At 38.0% G+C, this 18,323-nt stretch overlaps 1 protein-coding gene across 1 annotated transcript; it reads left to right on the top strand.

Annotated features, from left to right (window-relative positions):
- The first annotated feature begins 432 nt into the window (after positions 1–432).
- LOC114181056 lies at positions 433–2,308 on the top strand. Its single transcript, XM_028067379.1, has one exon. The coding sequence runs from the start codon at positions 752–754 to the stop codon at positions 1,652–1,654; it is 903 nt and encodes a 300-aa protein (XP_027923180.1). The 5' UTR covers positions 433–751; the 3' UTR covers positions 1,655–2,308.
- The last annotated feature ends 16,015 nt before the right edge of the window (positions 2,309–18,323 follow it).

Genomic DNA, 18,323 nt, shown 5'->3' with positions numbered 1-18,323 from the left:
GAAAAAGAGTATGTTGGTTGAAAGAAAAGATAAAGTGGGAGTGAGTAATGGTTGTTGTTGGCAAATAGAAAGGGTGCACGTGTGGTGGTGATGTGACAGAAAAGTGATTTGCACATCGAAGACGAGAATATTGTGGTGTGCTGCTCCCTGCAAAGAGGCCACGTACCCCCCTCTCTTTCCAGGAGTGCTGCACACCCTCTCCTCCCTCATTGGCTCCTCGCCATCGCCGTGGGACCAATCACAACGCCCCCATCTACGCCTCCCAGATACGCCACTTTTCCCACCCCAAACCTTCTCCTATTTCACTATCCAACATTTCAAATTAAATCTTTTTTTACTCTTCTTAACTCAAACATTTACTATCCACATTATTTTACCTTTTCTTTCGAACTTATAACATTTTTTATCTTTTAAAATACCTTCTCACAAATTAATAAATACTTTTTTATGATATAAACATTTTAATTATTAGTTAATATATTTATGGCTCTAGGTAGCATTTGTCCTCTTGAAAGGAGATAAGTAACATACTAAATTTGCTCCAATCACCTTCATTTTCTGTTCCCCAGTTAACCTAGACACGTGGCGCTCGCTCACCCAGCCACCGTGCTGCCGTTATCATTATCGCTTCCGCTCCATCTCTCAGCACCGAACCCAAAACAATAGCTAGAGAGAGAAACCAAGAGAGAGAGAGAAACAAAGATCTAGCTCTCGCTATCGCTACCTCTTGTTTCCTCCCTCCGTGACCGTGATGGACGGTGGAGATGTCTGGAGCGTGGCCGCCTGTTCAGACGCCAACGCCGCTTCTCACGTCAACAGAATAATGCTCCGCTTCCGCCCGATCGCGCCCAAGCCAGTGGCCGGAAGTTCCTCGGCCGCCGTCGCAGGCGGCGGAGGAGAGGTAAGCCAGAGTAGCCAGGTGTCAGTCCTCGGGAAGAGACCGAAAAGGAAGTACGTTAGGATTCGGAGAAACAGTGGATACGTGAGAAAGAATAGTAGTAATAACGTTAACGGTAACGGTAACGACATCGATAAGTCGTCGGACGTAGCGGTTGTGACGTTGCAGTTGATGCCGGAGAAGGAAGCGCCGGGAGGAAACTCGGCGGCCGGAGATTCGTGGTGTAAGAACGTCGATCTTGACCTAACGGTGGAGAAGATTCAGATCGTGCAGAATCGGAATCCGAAGGCGCCGTGTGCGACGGCGGAGGAAAGGAGGGGAGGCAAGGGTTCAGATCTTGTTGCGGCGGGGAAGGTGGCGGAGTCGTGGGTGACGGTGGAGAGCGTGATAAGCACGTGCATGGGAGATGGAGGAGGAGGGTTAGGTTGTACGGACGCGGAGAAGGTGAGGACCTTAGAGAGTGACACGTGTCCAGGGTTTGTGTGCGACGGAAGCTTGAGGGTGCGGTGGGTGAATGAGGCGTACAAGAGGATGGTGGCGAGCGAGGATATCGTGGTGTGGTTGAAGGTGAAGGATACCGCTAGTGCTGCCTGGTGGTGCTATTCTCACCCGGCGTTCACCTGCGGGGTGAGATTGCAGTACACGTGGCGGAACGAGAAGTGCACGAAGATGGTGCCGTGTGATGTTTGGAGATTGGACTGTGGGGGGTTTGCATGGAGGCTAGACGTGAAAGCTGCGCTGAGTTTGGGTCTCTGAAAAAAGAAAAGAAAAAGAAAAAAGAAAAATCAGAGACGCAAACTCGACCTTATTTACATATGTATCCTTTTATATATACACACACACCTTTACATAACTTGGTAGCTCCAGTTCTGTGAATTGAGTGGAAGCCTCCTCTCTGCAAAAGGACCTGTTTGGTTAGGTATTATTCCAGTGTTTACTGCTACTACTGTTTAAAGAAAAATGTTAAAAATTTGGCAGGATAAAGGGTTTTTAGGTAACACCCTTATTTAAAATAGTTGGAGAAGGATATTTGTCGTTTATAATGATCTCAATCAAGATGTTATGGAAGAAGAGAACAAAGAGATATATGTTGTTGACAGAAGAAAATAATTGAGTTGATAGGTGAGTGAAGAGAAGAAGGTTGGAAATGGGATTGGGATTGGGATATGGTGCTTCTTACTCTTTGGTTAGTCATCTCTTGGGAGTTGGGAGGGCTGAAAAGTAGAAACGTATGGGAATTAAACATGCAAAGTGCTACTGAAAAGTGTTGTGCTTTGTGCTATCTATGTCTTGTAGAACTAAAGCTATATTAGGTGAAGAAGTGTGTGCAAACTATGTTGTCGCTACAAGACCTTGCGACTAAGAATAATCTTGGTAAATATATATATGCATATATTTTAGTAATGGTAATATCTACGTATGTATCTATCATTCTATATCATTCTCTTATTGCATGACTAACTAACTTGCTTGTGTGTGCATTAGAGAGAATAATATGAAGAATAGAGATTTTTGTGACTGTCGTGTATGATTTTGTTGTTTATTTAAGTGGGGGCATATGGAAGTTAGGTAAAGCTCTAAAAGCAATCGAATTTACTCTTGGTGTATCTTTTCTTTCACAGGATAGCAAACTTTATTTGGTCATTTGACGAGTGTTTGATATTTTTTATTTCAGATCATTTACTGTTTGTAAAACATTATTTTTTTTATCATATTATATATTTAATATTTTTTACTTTAAAAATAAGTTTTTATAAGAAATGAAATGCAAAAGTTCCAACTTAAAACACACAAAATAATGTTTTACTTATAATTAAATGTGATTTAAAAATAGTTTTGCTTTTGATTTGTCATTATCAAACTTGATATTTTTTTTTATAGTGAAAATTGAAGTAGGTTTTTCATAACAAGCTATTAGAGTTGACTTATATGGATAAGTTTCAGTGTAATATATCTAAACTTTACTTTCATTTTAAAATGCCTTGATTATTAATATTAATAAAAGGAGATGTAAGATGTTTTATTGATTTAGTTATTTTAAATCATTAACATCAAATTTGTATGTAATGATTATATATTAATTAGAATTGTGTGGGTCATTAAAGTTTAGAAGTTATTTTTGCAAAACTAATTAGTAGAAAATCATATTAATTTAACAGCATTCTATTTTTCTTTTTTACATCTATAAATAATTTATCTGATCATGGTATGAATGTTATTTCATTGTCTTAGTCATGAGTCAACTTCAAATACAATTTCTATTGAAAAGAAACTACAAAAATGCTGTTATTGTGCTGTTTCGTACTACCATGTATAACTTGGTGTCATCTATTTCAAATGCAAGTTCTCTCATTCAATAGGAACGTATTAACAACTCTTGCCGTCCTTACTTGACAACATATTGAGTTTGATCTGTTGCCATCACGTGAACTTGTCATCTTCAAATATAGTTTATTGAAGTTGTGTTAACTATTAAGAATACCTTGTCATGCCTACAAAAATTCTTATTTTTCAATGAGTATTTGGAATTTAGGTAAAGAAGTTTAATAATCATGCTTTTGATGGTTATAATACTTTTACACTGTTATTTTATAGAAAAAAAATCACTGAGTATTTTTTATATATAAAGTAATTATTATAAAAGTTAATAACTTTATCGTATATGATCAGTTGTAATTCAATAAAATCCTAATTATTCTACATTTTCATTGCATACTCTATTTTATCTTAGCTATGGACTATATTATAAAGTTCGGTTTACTCTTTCAAATCTACCTGTAAGTTTATATCATTATTCATGCACGAAAAGAAAACTGCATGCTATATACATTTATTGACAGGAATGAGGAATGCCACTATATTGTCTTCAAAATTGTATAACATTTCCAAAAAGATCTCTATAATCAAACTTCACAAAAATAAATTCACTAATATACTATATCTAAGAATTTTAGTATTGTTATAATAATTTGAAACTCTCTTACAGAATTGTTTAATCTTTGCTAATACTCCAAATGTACTGAGATTGTATATATCAATCCAAGGAAAAATACGCATTTTAATATTAATATTAGTACAAAATGGTAACCTACGTAATACACACCGATGTAGAGCATGTTGATTAATAAGTCAATCTCTAAAGGTATACCAAAATCTAAAAGAGTTACAATCTAATGTTAATATATATTTCATTAAAAAGACACTATTAGTTAACTAATGGTTATTTTATGTGATTTACATATTTAACTCCTTTGAAATAAAGTCCATTGGAATAACAAACTTTATCTCGTACATATTCTACCCTGTAGGAATGAAATTATTTCATATATATGATACTTATATACTATTTAAAAATTATTTTTAATAAACTGTAATTTGTTGTGTAATTTTCAATCTTTTACATAAATAACTTTTTCTTGATCAAAGTAATTTTATAGGTTTTTTCTTTCATGTATACAGGTTGAAATAGTTCTAATACTCTACTTACAGAAAAAAAAAATCATTTCATGATAAAGAAAAAGTAAAGTAAGTTTTTTCTGTATTAGTAATATCATTCTTACAATAATTTTGTAACTTCAGTCTTCCTGTTTATTTATTATAGACATTTTTTCTAACTAAATAATTGTTCATCAAGAATCGAGTTAGGATACCATTCTTTTTACTTAATAATATAATTGTTTAAACACCATGATTTAATTGTGATATGATCTATTTAGTCTCTCTTACAAGACAATTAATGTTACCTATAATACTTTATCATAACTTTTTTTGTTCATTTTAAAATTAAAGAATATTTAGAAAATACCATGCGGTTTGGATTAATAAGATTATTATAGTAACATAATTAGATCATGAAAGTAATCTAATTATGGAAATGTATTATTTGAATTTTGAATTACAATATATAATCAATTATTACTATTATAATCCGTTATATGAAATAACTTTTGTGTTTGAATATGTTGGATGAAAAGTGTAACGACCCATTTAATTGAATGAACGAAATTAAAGGAAGCGTCACATACAGATAGTATAACAGCGCATTTATAGAGTTTAAAACATAATTCCTTAAAAATCAAGGCACACCACGATGCTAAAACTGAACCAGCTACAACATTCAACAGTAATTCAAAAAGGAAATTAAAAAGCAAGCTAGTACATGGGCCATAGCCCAAAAAGAAGACCAAAAGAATTAGATCCAATCCAAGCAGACTATGCAGCGGAACCTCCATCACCCTGATTGATGGAGCTTGGTGGAGACATGAAGCTCCAAGTGCAGCGGAAATGATGGAGGAAGCATGGAAGAGTGGAAGGCATGATTTAGAGGTGGTTCTAGCCTAGGAAGGGGGCTAGAGGTAAAGAGAGTAAGCTCTCTAAAAGATGACTCTCAAGTGTCAATAGCGATGAGTGTTCTCAACTCAAAGTGTCTATTGCACAAAAAATTCAAGAGTGAGTACAATGCTGAAAATTAAGGCTTTTATACTCAAGCCATTACACATGAGGAATCTTGACCCTTGGATGAGAAGGAGAAAGCATCTTGGCCTTTGATGCTAGCTTGGAGAAGAAGGCTTGATCTTGGCCATTGGATGATGCCTTGGAAAAGGAGGAAGCATTCCTAACCCTTGGATGCTTTGGATCCATGAGGTGTAGGAAGAAGTGTTGACTTCCACTTAGTCCACCTTGGCTCTTTTGATAGCTCATGGCCAAATCTCCTATTGGGATTAGTCAAGCCCAATTTTATCAATTCAACGACTCATTGTTTGACTTATTATTCTAGAAAGCAAAGCCTAAACAATGGGCCAATATTATTGCTATTCTATTGCTCTTTGAGACACCTCTTCAAATCTTCACATCTTCTTTGGCCCATGTGAAGAGTGTGAGAAGCCCATGTGGGTTTGGGCCATTTTGAATGAAGCCCAATTGGATCTTTTTGAGCATGCTCCTTGTTATTGGGCCTCTTGATGGGCTTGGGCTTGAAGGTGCATGTGGGCCATGTATTGGGCCTTGATCATGATTTGGGCCTAGGCGTTGCCCAAGCTATAAGCCTTGTTGGGATCACATCACTGATTATTTCGAGGAGTTCTTACCTCTGCTCACATCAACAAGTTGATGATCATTGCAAAATAAAAGACCACACCACAGAACATACAACAACAAATAGTAGGGTAAGCTAGAGTAGAAATCAATTTATCATGCAGTCACATACTATCACCCAATTCAAGCAGTATTCATAAATCATCCAACATGTTATGACTTTCTCAAGCAATACACTAGACTCTGACCTGACTCATCCGGATACATATAATCTGGTCGGATTCAGCGGATGCTTGCACTCCTTACCTTGAATCCTTACCAAATTATATAGATGAAGCACGACCCTGAAATCTCACCTAGAGATTCCAAGGAATTACGCACTGACCACAGACCAAACATATTCAAACAACCACTTAATATTTATCACGCATATATATATATATATATATATATATATATATATATATATATATATATATGTATGTCAACCCTTATAACCAACCTCTTTCATATTCCAGGTCAAACCAATACCAACTCATCATGCTCCATCCATGAATTAGAATCTCAACCCATCTCATTACCATGCTGCTTTCGCAACCAACCATGTCATGTTCATTTCATGCCAAGAATTAATTCAAGTTCGTCATTCACAACTCATACACCCTCCCACTCATGCATATTTATCCCCCTCATGCCATCATACAATAACCCCATCAATTACATGCCAAACATTCAAGAACAGGAAAGGAAACACCAAACTAGACGCACCCTCGCCCAACTCTTCGCTCAGGCTGAAGGGTCTCGCTCAGGCGAGAGGGACTCTTGCTTAGGCGAGCTCCCCTTCGCCTAGGCGAGAGCTCGACAAATCTGGGGCAGGACCAACGCGCTAGCTCGCTTAGGCGAGCTCTCCTCGCCTGAGCGAGGCATTCTCTCGCTCAAAACCAGAACCACCCGCCTGAGCGACAACTCGCGCAGAAGGTCTGGGCGAGCCTCTGCCAGCCTCGCTTAGGCGAGCCTGACTCGCCTGGGCGAGATTACCAGTTCTCGCCCCTGATCTCACCTGCAACAGATGCATTTTTGTGCCCAAACAATCAGATAAAACATTCCACACATCAATAACAATGAACAATGTAAGATTCACAAAATTTAATTAATTAATAAATGCGGGTAAGTAGTGTATTTATGGCTTTAATTGTGATCGTATGTCTGATGCAATTGATGCAAACTACTTTGGTATGAGTTGGAGTGTGAATTGGTCATGGTTATTGTTGTTTGTGTGCGTGAAATAGTGCCAGAGTCTGCATGTCTCGCTCAAGCGAGCTAGGCTCGCCTAAGCGAGATATGCAGGGACCCGTACCCATTATCTGCTCGAGGCTATCGCTCAGGCGGAGGTTTTTTGGTTTGGGCGAAAGGCCATCTCGCTTAGGTGAGTGAGTATCGCCTAAGCGAGAATTCGAGAGGGTTGGGTGTTATGGCTTGGCTTTCCGCTTAGGCGGGGATCCTATTTTTGAGCAAAGGAGTGTCTCGCTCAGGCGAGAGTCTCTCGCCTAAGCGAGAATTTGGAGAATGTTCTGGTGTTGGCATTACTCGCAGCCCAGGCGAGAGATGTGATTCTTAGGCGATATGTGGTCTCGCCCAGGCGAGTGTAACTCGCCTAAGCGAGTGTTCGAAGCTAGTTTTGTGCTTGGTGCTCGCTCAGGCGAGGTAACCTAGCCTAAGCGAGATGAATGGGAGTGCTTAGGCGAGAGTTGGAAGTTTAAACCAAGGATGGATGGATGATGAGTTTACAGGCAATAAATGTAACGTCCTAGCCGGAAATTACTTATTAAAATAAATAAAAATATAAATAAGTTAGCAACCTCATTTATTTATCACCGATTCCCAAAAACGTGGAAAAATTTAAATATAGAAATTCAACGCGCCATTACAAAATAAGGAAAATGGGTCGCATCGTTCATATTATCAACAAGATGTCTAAAACTTTTACAATTTATTCCATAGTGCAACATAGTAACTAGTAATAAAATCCCAGAGAATATCCCCACTCCGTCTCAAGCATCTGCCTGCTCACTTGTATCAACATCTGCTCCCATGTAACAAGTTACATGATCATCGCCACACACACACAAATAGGGTGAGCTCATTTAAATAAAATCAACAATATAATGATTAAATACTATATTAACAATGTAAACCCGGGTTAGTACTTTTTCCCCCTTTTATTTTCACAACTTCACTTCCAGCACTTGCCTTTAGACGTCTATCAATTCTATACCCTTTAAGTGAGAACAATGATCGATCTTCGCTGCACGAGTGTCCACTCGCCCCTCCGACTACAGGCCACCACCTGATAGTCCACACGTGGGAATAACATTGCCACAACATCTCATCGTGACACCAAGTGGAGCTCCCCGAAACAAACATGAAGTTTATAGCTGTTCCAGACTACCAAAACTCTATCAGAATCACTCTGAAGAGGGCAATCACCCAAACCTCGTCGTACGAGCCACAACTCGCACACTCCACTAGACTTCCTAAACCATCAGGCTACACCTACAATGGTCACGTGTTATTCCAATATGGGTTACACTCGTAACTGGATCCCCAGCCAAAGCCTCGCATCATGTACCTCACCTAAAGTGGTGTAGAAACCTTTCCTCGCGCACTATCATTGAACCAAAACCGCCTGACGCGTATCACACACCGCTAGGCGGAACTTAGCTCCAGACTGCCTGGCGGGCATCACACATAGCCAGGCGCCACGCACCCACAGTACCCTCACAGTACCGCCACCGCCTGGCCGGCATCACCACACTGCCAGGCGCCCTGCCTTGTCGTCACCGCCTGGCGCATCCATCGTCCACCGCCAGGCGCTCTGCTCCCGCTGTGACCACTGTCACTGGTTTATATTCCCGTCTGCCTGGTGGCTCGCTCACGCCGCCAGGCACTATACCAGTAGCACAATGCTACTGGTTTTTGAGCACTTAGACAGATCCCAAAGGAATTCCAAAACATACCAACCACTCAAGTGTAATGCTATTAAAACTCTCCAATCATATATCAATACCAAATTACATTACACATATTTAAACAGACCAACAAACCAAGAATGGTCATGCCTCCATGCTCACTTTCAATTACCTCTTTTAAACATGCCACATACAGTTCACATACACCCAATAATATAATCATGCATTCTGAAATCTATATAAAACATGACACCCCACTTTGACCAACATCACATATACCCCTTTACAATCTCACAAGCACAAACCATACCATACCTCACATAACTAACGCATTCAAGTCAAGTTCCTCCCACATGTTAAATTTCCATATTATACCAATATAGTTTGCCCATGAATTACCCCAAATACATGAACACACATAAAACTGTCTGAACATTCACTGTACTGACAGGCCGCCTAGCGGCAGTTCATGCGCCGCCAGGCTGTGCATACACATCTGGGTTTTTCCCAGATTTTCCAGCACTGAACTGTACCCCGTTTCTCTAATTATAGTACCCATCTGTACCCCAATGATTTTCTATTTGCACATACCATACAGGATGGGTACAACATTCCTACTATAGTCAATTCTGTAAAATCAATACACCAATCACTAACATTTCATGCTTATTATCCCCAATTCCCTCATGTACTCGAACCCTCCATTCCATTTCATGAATTCATGCAATTTTTATCGATTCAGTCACTGCAACAATTTCTCATCATGCAATCGAAATATGTAAAACTCGAATTCAATCCAAATACCTCACGTTACTGACAAACCAATCAAAACCAAAAGAAAACAGTAACAGCAGTTCAGCGCCTGGCAATTCCTGCCCGACCGCCAGGCAGTTCATCCGCAAACCCAGAAAAATATGTGTAACCCCATGTGCCGCTTGGAAAATTCCAAAAAAATGCAAACAGAACCAGGATTTCAAAGCCACCACAATTCAACATGATTCAAGACACATCATTATAAGATAGCAAAATTAAAACACAAAATAGGAACTCCTCTAACCTGGGTTTTCCTTAGCTTTGCCTTGGCTCTCGCAAGCTTTCCCTTGACCTCCAATGTCTTCCTTCTCCTTTCTCTCAAGACAGCCCTCAGTTTCACTCAAAACTCACCCAAAACCCACAAATTCGTGCTCTCTACTGTACCCACATTGATAATCTCACCAAACCCTCTCTCCTTCTCCAAATTAGCTTTTCATTGGGTTCTTAAAATGGTTAATTTTCCTTAAAACGAATTTTGCCATAAATCTCTCATTAATCCCCCTTAATGGCCTATTACCTTCTGTTTTCCTAGCCACTCTTGCTGCCCTACACCCCAGGGTTTACGTGCCTTTTCATGTGCATGCTAGAGTAAATTTTAGCAAAAAGAAAATACTTTGTTCAAACCAAGGTTTGAACCCATCACCACACAATTCCACTTCAAATGTACAACCAATTCAACCAAGTCATATTACATGATAATATTCACACATCAAACATATATCCTTACCTATCACACCCAAGCATCTGATGAAGGATTGACCCCAACCAAGGATGGAGGCAAATGCGTAAAAAGACTAAGCATGTTTAGAAAGGAAGTTCACTAATCCTTCATCTCTTTCATTTGTGTTTGCTATTTTTGATTCCCTAAGTTGACTTAGTTGAATCAACTTTAGTTGACTTGTTGACCTTTGACTAGGTTTGACTTGTTGACTATAGTTGACTTGACTTAAGCCAACATGTTAATCTATGTTTATTTGCTTTGTAGTTTAATTAGGAGTAAGAAAGCAATGCTAGGTGGCACATGGTGATTGGGGAGCATAAATGATGTGGAGGAGAGAGTAAAGGAAAGGCATAAAGCATAAAGTAAAAGGCATGAAGCAAGTGTACCTATGTACCTTTGGTCTCCTTTGTTTTTAGCACACTTTGGCCACTTTTTGGAGACATATGAGACACATTCTTTGTCTCCTTTTGTGCTAGAACGAAATTAGCCTTGCGCACACCATAGTTAGCTCTTTTGTCTCTCATTTTTGTAACCTTATTTGACCTAGTTTCTAGAAGCTAGGGTTAGGTTTTTGTAGAGACATCCTTAGGTATCTTTCATTTGCTTAGAGGCCCCTAAACTCTTCTATATAAGGGGTGCTCCTAGACATGTAAAAGGGTTGAACATTTTGAAGTAAAAACACTCTTGTGTCTCAACCATTTGTGAGAGTTTCCTCCCTTGGGAGTGAATACTTTTAAGCCTTATCTTGCATAGCAAGTGGCGGCACACATCCACTCATCTTCAAGGTTGCCATGGCTTCTAGCCTAGTCTTGTAGTGGCGTGCTTCTCACATTTTTACCATTTCTTTCCTTTCCATTTTATGTTTTCTTCTTCCTTTAATTGTTCTTGGTTTTCTATGGTTTATGTGCCTTCCATTTCCTTTTTGTTTTGAATCAATCCATCATCTTCTTCTCTTGAGCTTTGTGAAAGGAACCTTCACATCTAGATAGCTTGCTATCTTAATGTCCAGTGGGGATTCCACTTAGCTTTCTTAATCAACTCACACCATATTCAATAATCTTAAAAAGGAACAAGATAATATTTCATCATTTGGTATCTAGAGCTTTGGTTGTCCTTGAATATGGTGTTTTCATGCTCTAACCTTGTCTTGTGTAGCTATCTTTGAATGGTCCACATAAAAATAGTCTTGGCAGCAACGTGTGCGTTTTTGAAAACAATACTGCAGCTAGCTCAGTGGTCCAAAAGTAACGTTCTTTATATCAAAAGAAATCTCTGTGAGTCTAGTTTCCAAAAAAAAAAAAAAAAGAATTAACGCATTTGGAGTTATGTGGAGAGAGTTATGATCAAATGAGTGAGCAAAGGTCAGAGCTTCCGAGAATACGAAAAACAACGTTTTCAGGTTATGTTGTGACAATTTTGGCTTTGGTTTTGTGACTCTTTTGCTCCTAAATGTGGTTGGATAACATGTCTTTTGATGCTTAGTCTTTGAGCCTCAAATCCATGAGTTTAAATGCATGATAGCTACATGTTTGTGTCTTTGTGTATGTCATGTTGAGTCTTTAAATGTGTCTAACTTTTGCTTGAGTCTTTTGTCATATGCTTCTTTGAATTTTCTTGGTCTTGTTTCTAAGTTTTTGAACTATTGCATGAGATCTATGCCTTGTGTTGTTGTATGCTCCTTGAAATTGATTTTGACCAAATTTTAAGGAACTAAGTGTTCAAGACACCCTAAAACATACTTCTCATCATTTTAAGTACCTAGTTTTGAAAAGAAAAAGTGTTTTCAAGACCAAAAACAGTTTGGCCGAGAGCTTTTACAATGCTTAGTGAATCTATTTGGCAATTTTTACTAGGTGTTATGCTACCAAATTTTATTTTGGGTGATATTGGCAAATTAGTTCCATGTTTTGACTTGGTTATGATCTTTCATGGTGTATGCATGATTTGAGGTATAATCTTGGCTTGTTCAAATGCTTTCCATAGAGTTCTTAAAAGTGTTTTTCATTGTTTTAGTCTTGTTAAAAGTTTTGTCTCAAACTTTTCTTCTTTAGAGTTTAGCTTTCCTTGTTTTTGTGCTTTTCTTGCTTGTCACTAGGTGTTCTTTGTTTTGTCTTAGTAGTTTTCTTTTCTTGAAACTCTTGGGATGTTGTGGCCGAATCACTTGTATTGCATTTGAAAGGTTTTGAACAAGTTTTGAAAAGTGTTTGCTTCACTCCTTTGGTGGATTTTGAGTGCTAGCCTTGCCTTGTTACTTTGGGAGAGTGATCTAAACACTTGGGTTAAATTTTGGGTTGGATTTGGTCTCGGTTTTCATGTTGTCTAACCTCTAATCCATTTATTTTGTCTCCGATTTGAGTGTTTTTGTTGTAGGAATCATGGCAAGTTCATCAAATGCACCTACAACAAACAAAAATAATACATTGATGAGATTGCTTCGGAATTTGGAGTTGTCTAGGAATGAGGCCTTTGAACAATTGAGAAAAGACAATGAGAAAAGTGACATAAGAATCCAAGAGCACATTCAAAGGCTTGAAGCTAGGGAGAAAGAAAGAGAGCCTGGGAAAAGAGGGCATTCTAGGCGCAACCCATCACAAGAGAAGCAAACTCTAAAGATTCCTAAGTTCTATGGTGGAAGTGATCCCAAATTCTTCCTTGATTGGGAAGCTAAAGTTGATCAAATTTTCAATGAAAATCATTTAAAGGATCAAGCACAAGTTGTTCTATTAGTTTTAGGATTTTTGGAGTATGCCAATACTTGGTGGCATAAAGTTTGTAAGAATTATGACCAAGGGCCACCCGCGGCTTCTTGGATGGACATTAAATCTCTTATGCGCGCTAGATTTGTTCCTCCCTCCTATAGGAAGGAACTTCTTTTGAAGCTCTAAAGGCTTCACCAAGGTTCTATGAGTGTGAGTGAGTACTTTAAAGAATTAGAGTCTCAAATGCGTAGGGTTAAAATAAAAGAAACTAACAAAGAGAAAATAAAAATATTTGTGAGTGGTCTTAGGAGAGACATACAAGACCAAGTAGAGTTGTATGAGTACTCCACTCTTGAAAATGTTTTCACACTTGCCCTTGGGATTGAAATTCAATTGAAAAGAAAAAGAAGGGCAAGGAAGAGTTACTCACCCAACCACTACTTTAGTCACTCATGGAAGGGAAAGGATAAAAAGAAACATGATAAGTTCCCTTCTAACTCTCATCAAGAACCATCAAGTAAAAGTAAGTCACCAAGTGATCACATTCACCATTCCACTTCTCAAAGATCAAGTTCCATTAAATGTTTTAAATGTTTGGGTTATAATCACATTGCTTTAAATTGCCCAACCAAAAGGACCATGATCTTAAAGAAGAGTAATGATGTTGAAAGTGAACACTCATCTCCCCATTCTCTTTCAAAAGAATCTTCTTCCTCTAGTAAAACTAAATTTTTTGAGAAAGACCCTATGTTATTAAGGCGCATGATAGGTCAAGATCAAAATGAGCTTGAGCCAACTCAAAGAGAAAACATTTTTCAATCTAGATGCAAAATTAAAAAATGGGTTTGCTCTCTAATTATTGATGGAGGAAGTAGTACCAATGTAGCTAGCACAAGGTTCGTGGAAAAGCTTTGCTTAGAGACCATTCCTCATGCTAAGCCCTACAAGCTTGCTTGGATAAGTAAAGAAGGAGAAATAGATGTCAATAAGCAAGTCCTAATTAACTTCTCTATAGGAAGCTACAAAGATGAGGTGCTATGTGATGTTGTTCCCATGGAAGTCACACATATCTTACTAGGTAGGCCATGGCAATTTGATAAACAAACTTTACATGATGGCCATACCAACCAATACATTTTCATCATAAATGGGAAAAAGACCACTTTACTACCTCTATCACCTCAAGAAGTTAATAAGGATAGAAATATAATAAGAAAAGATAAAGAAGAAAAAGAAAAGGGGCAAGCTTTCACCAAGGTGTTACTTGCCTACAAAAAAATTCTTCCAAATTGTACATCACCCTTCCTTCTCTTCCCAAGCCAAAAAGGAAGGCCCAAAGCACAAGCAAGAGAGGAAGAATAGTCTAGAAAATAAAGATGGCCTAACCAAAGCTAGGGGTAATAGCCTTAGAAAGGATGGAACAAGAGCTCATAAAAGGGAGGCGCAAATCCTCCCCCAAATCAAGTCAAGCTCCATCTACAAAGGCTTAAAAATTTGTGGTCAAATTCTCTCCAAGGAGGGGAGGATGATGAAGGATTGACCCCAACAAAGGATGGAGGCAAATGCTTAAGAAGACTAAGCATGTTTAGAAAGGAAGTTCACTAATCCTTCATCCCTTTCATTTGTGTTTGCTATTTTTGATTCCCTAAGTTGACTTAGTTGAATCAACTTTAATTGACTTGTTGACCTTTGACTAGGTTTGACTTGTTGACTATAGTTGACTTGACTTAAGCCAACATGCTAATCTATGTTTATTTGCTTTGTAGGTTAATTAGGAGTAAGAAAGCAATGCTAGGTGGCGCATGGTGATTGGGGAGCATAAATGATGTGGAGGAGAGAGTAAAGGAAAGGCATAAACATAAAGTAAAAGGCATGAAGCAAGTGTACCTATGTACCTTTGGTCTCCTTTGTTTTTAGCACACTTTGGCCACTTTTTGGAGACATATGAGACACATTCTTTGTCTCCTTTTGTGCTAGAACGAAATTAGCCTTGCACACACCATAGTTAGCTCTTTTGTCTCTCATTTTTGTAACCTTATTTGACCTAGTTTCTAGAAGCTAGGGTTAGGTTTTTGTAGAGACATCCTTAGGTATCTTTTATTTGCTTAGAGGCCCCTAAACTCTTCTATATAAGGGGTGCTCCTAGACATGTAAAAGTGTTGAACATTTTGAAGTAAAAACACTCTTGTGTCTCAACCATTTGTGAGAGTTTCCTCCCTTGGGAGTGAATACTTTTAAGCCTTATCTTGCATAGCAAGTGGCGGCACACATCCACTCATCTTCAAGGTTGCCATGGCTTCTAGCCTAGCCTTGTAGTGGCGTGCTTCTCACATTTTTACCATTTCTTTCCTTTCCATTTTATGTTTTCTTCTTCCTTTAATTGTTCTTGGTTTTCTATGGTTTATGTGCCTTCCATTTCCTTTTTGTTTTGAATCAATCCATCATCTTCTTCTCTTGAGCTTTGTGAAAGGAACCTTCACATCTAGATAGCTTGCTATCTTAATGTCCAGTGGGGATTTCACTTAGCTTTCTTAATCAACTCACACCATATTCAATAATCTTAAAAAGGAACAAGATAATCCTTCATCAGCATCCTAAAAAAAAATTACTAAAAATTAAATAACACATAATTAACATACTTAGGAGTCGAACCCAAGTCCTCTCACACAAACAAAATACTCTCAACCACTTGAGCTAGTACTTTTCCACGTCATGAAGGTTAGTATTTAATGTCATAAAGGCTTCTCCTACCCGCATTTATTAAATAATTATTTATTTAATTATTTAAATTTCGTGGGTCTTATAATAAATGTTGCGGTGTTGGATTGATTGAAGTTGCATGGTGAAGCTTGCTCTATAAGGCTTCTAAGATATCTCGATGGTGGGCTTGCTGGTGTTCCATGGGTTGTGGCCCGAAACGTATCCTTGAGTTGTGGCTTGGGATACGAGTTAAGCATGTGGCATTCTATGGGTGGTGGCCTGGAATGACTTCCCTTGAGTTATGGCTCGGGATAGCGGATGAACACGAGGAACCTTTGAGTTGTGGCTCGGGTTGGCGAGTGTTGCCGGTGTGAGTGTGCTGGTTTTCGCCAGTATGAATGGGTCTAGATGGATTGCCCTCCTTAGTGATTCATTGACGAGTTAGGTAGTCTTGGGACATTACGGACCATGTTCGTATTTAGGAACTCCACCTGGCGTTACGGTGTGTGATCCGTAGCATGGTCCCCGCACGTGCTCTATCGGTTGTGGCCGATAAGTATGGTAGCAAGGTGCCTTGAGATACTTAATAGAAGACGTAAAACACTGCTAGCATGGTTGTGGCCATGTGGAAGAGCTGGAACGAGTCTCCTTGATGTACACCGATATAAATGGTTATGGCCATGTGGAAGGAAGGTAACGAGTCTTCCGCGAGGTGCATTGCTATACATGGTTGTGGCCATGTGATAGAAAAGGAGGAGGTTCTTTGGAAATGAAATGATATCATATATGGTTGGGGGCCATGAGGGATAAAAGAAGAGTTTGTGTTATTGATGTATTTTATTATTTATACATACATACATACATACATATATATATATATATATATATGTGTGTGTGTGTGTGTGTGTGTGTGTTTGGTGTACATTTATGCTTTATCTTTTAGCTCACCCTATCTGTTTGTGTTTGGCGATGATCGTGTACGCGGTACACGTGAGCAGATGATGTTGCAGGTGGAGCTGGTGAGGCTTAGCCGCGGAGTGGGGAAAATGCTTGGGAGTTTTATATTATTTTGTTTTGAAATATCTTATAAACTCCTTTGAGACATTGTTGGATTATTCCACTTTTGTAATTATGGATTTTGGTTTGATCTTTTGCATTTATAAAAGTTTAAATTTCCCGCATTTTGGGAAATGAGGTATTATTAAATGTAGTGTAATTATTTACTTTTCTTCATTTTATTAAAATTCGTAATATCCTGACGAGATGTTACAAACAATCCACACAAACACTAAGCATACTCAAGAACATGCCAAACATAACTTAAAAACCCGAAACCCTAGCTTCCCTTACCTGGAAAGTGTTGGCTAAGGACTTCGACACCTGAACCGCGATTAACCGCAACTCAAGCAGTAGCTTCGAGAGCTGAAAAAGTGAAACCAGTTCAGAAACGAACTCCCCAAGATAGACCCTAGTTGGAACCACGAAGGAAAGAACAGAAGAGAGCAAGAGTATGAGTTGGAAGGAACTTACGAGAAGTGGAAAAATGGTCCGAGCTTACTTGCTGAGAAACAACGGCTGAACCCTAGCAGAGCTCTTTTGGAACAGTTAGGAGTGACGGCTGATTTTGTGAATGAGTGAAAGTGAGAGCGTTAGAGCAGACTTAGGACTCGGTTTTATCCTTTGAACTAGCCCTTAGGCCATTAGATTTTGGGGCAACCCTTTTTGTTAAAGGTAGTATAAAATATAGAGCCTTAAAAAAATGGTTTGGAGATAACCTATCTTAGTTTGAATAATTTAAATAATCGTTTCTTCCGAGTAAAAATATAAAAAGTACTATGGAGTTACCTGCAATATTGGGTTTTGTAGTAAAATTAATCAGTCGCTAGACGTAAAATGAAAACCAAAAGTTATTTAAAGAAATTAATTGTTGATAATAAATTATAAAATCATGCTTATCGTAAAAATTAATTTATAACAGTTTTTTTATAATCCTAATTACCAAGCACATGTGAACATTAGCATCGTAACTTTTTTTTTTCCACCTGTTATATTTTAACCTGTAAGAATTACCCAATAAAAAAATACTAAATAAAATTATTGCAAGCAAGTCAAGAAACGTAATGTATGGATTCTAGAACTTTCCTTTTATAGATACCGACGTCAATATAATTGTTTTGTTATTCCAATTGAGTTTAAATAAATAGGTTAAATTAAGAAAATTTTATCTCAAAAATATTTGTATGATAAATCTTTCGATGTTGATCAACATTTTTGGGAGAGCCAAAATAATATACTTAACATTTTTGTCATTAATTCAATGAAAATTAATACATAATTTAGTATAACTATAACTATAAAAGAAATTACACATATCTAAATGATTGTCATTTGTTTTTTCATATTCTTGAACTTATCAAATAATTGAATCATAATTAAATTTTTCAGATTTTTTTTTCCAATGTAAATAACCAAAATATTCATTTTCCATT

Source organism: Vigna unguiculata, chromosome 4 (genome assembly GCF_004118075.2).
Source record: "Vigna unguiculata cultivar IT97K-499-35 chromosome 4, ASM411807v1, whole genome shotgun sequence".
NCBI lineage: Eukaryota > Viridiplantae > Streptophyta > Magnoliopsida > Fabales > Fabaceae > Vigna > Vigna unguiculata.
Note: the sequence above shows the minus strand (reverse complement) of the source record. Positions and strands in the feature narration are given on the sequence as shown.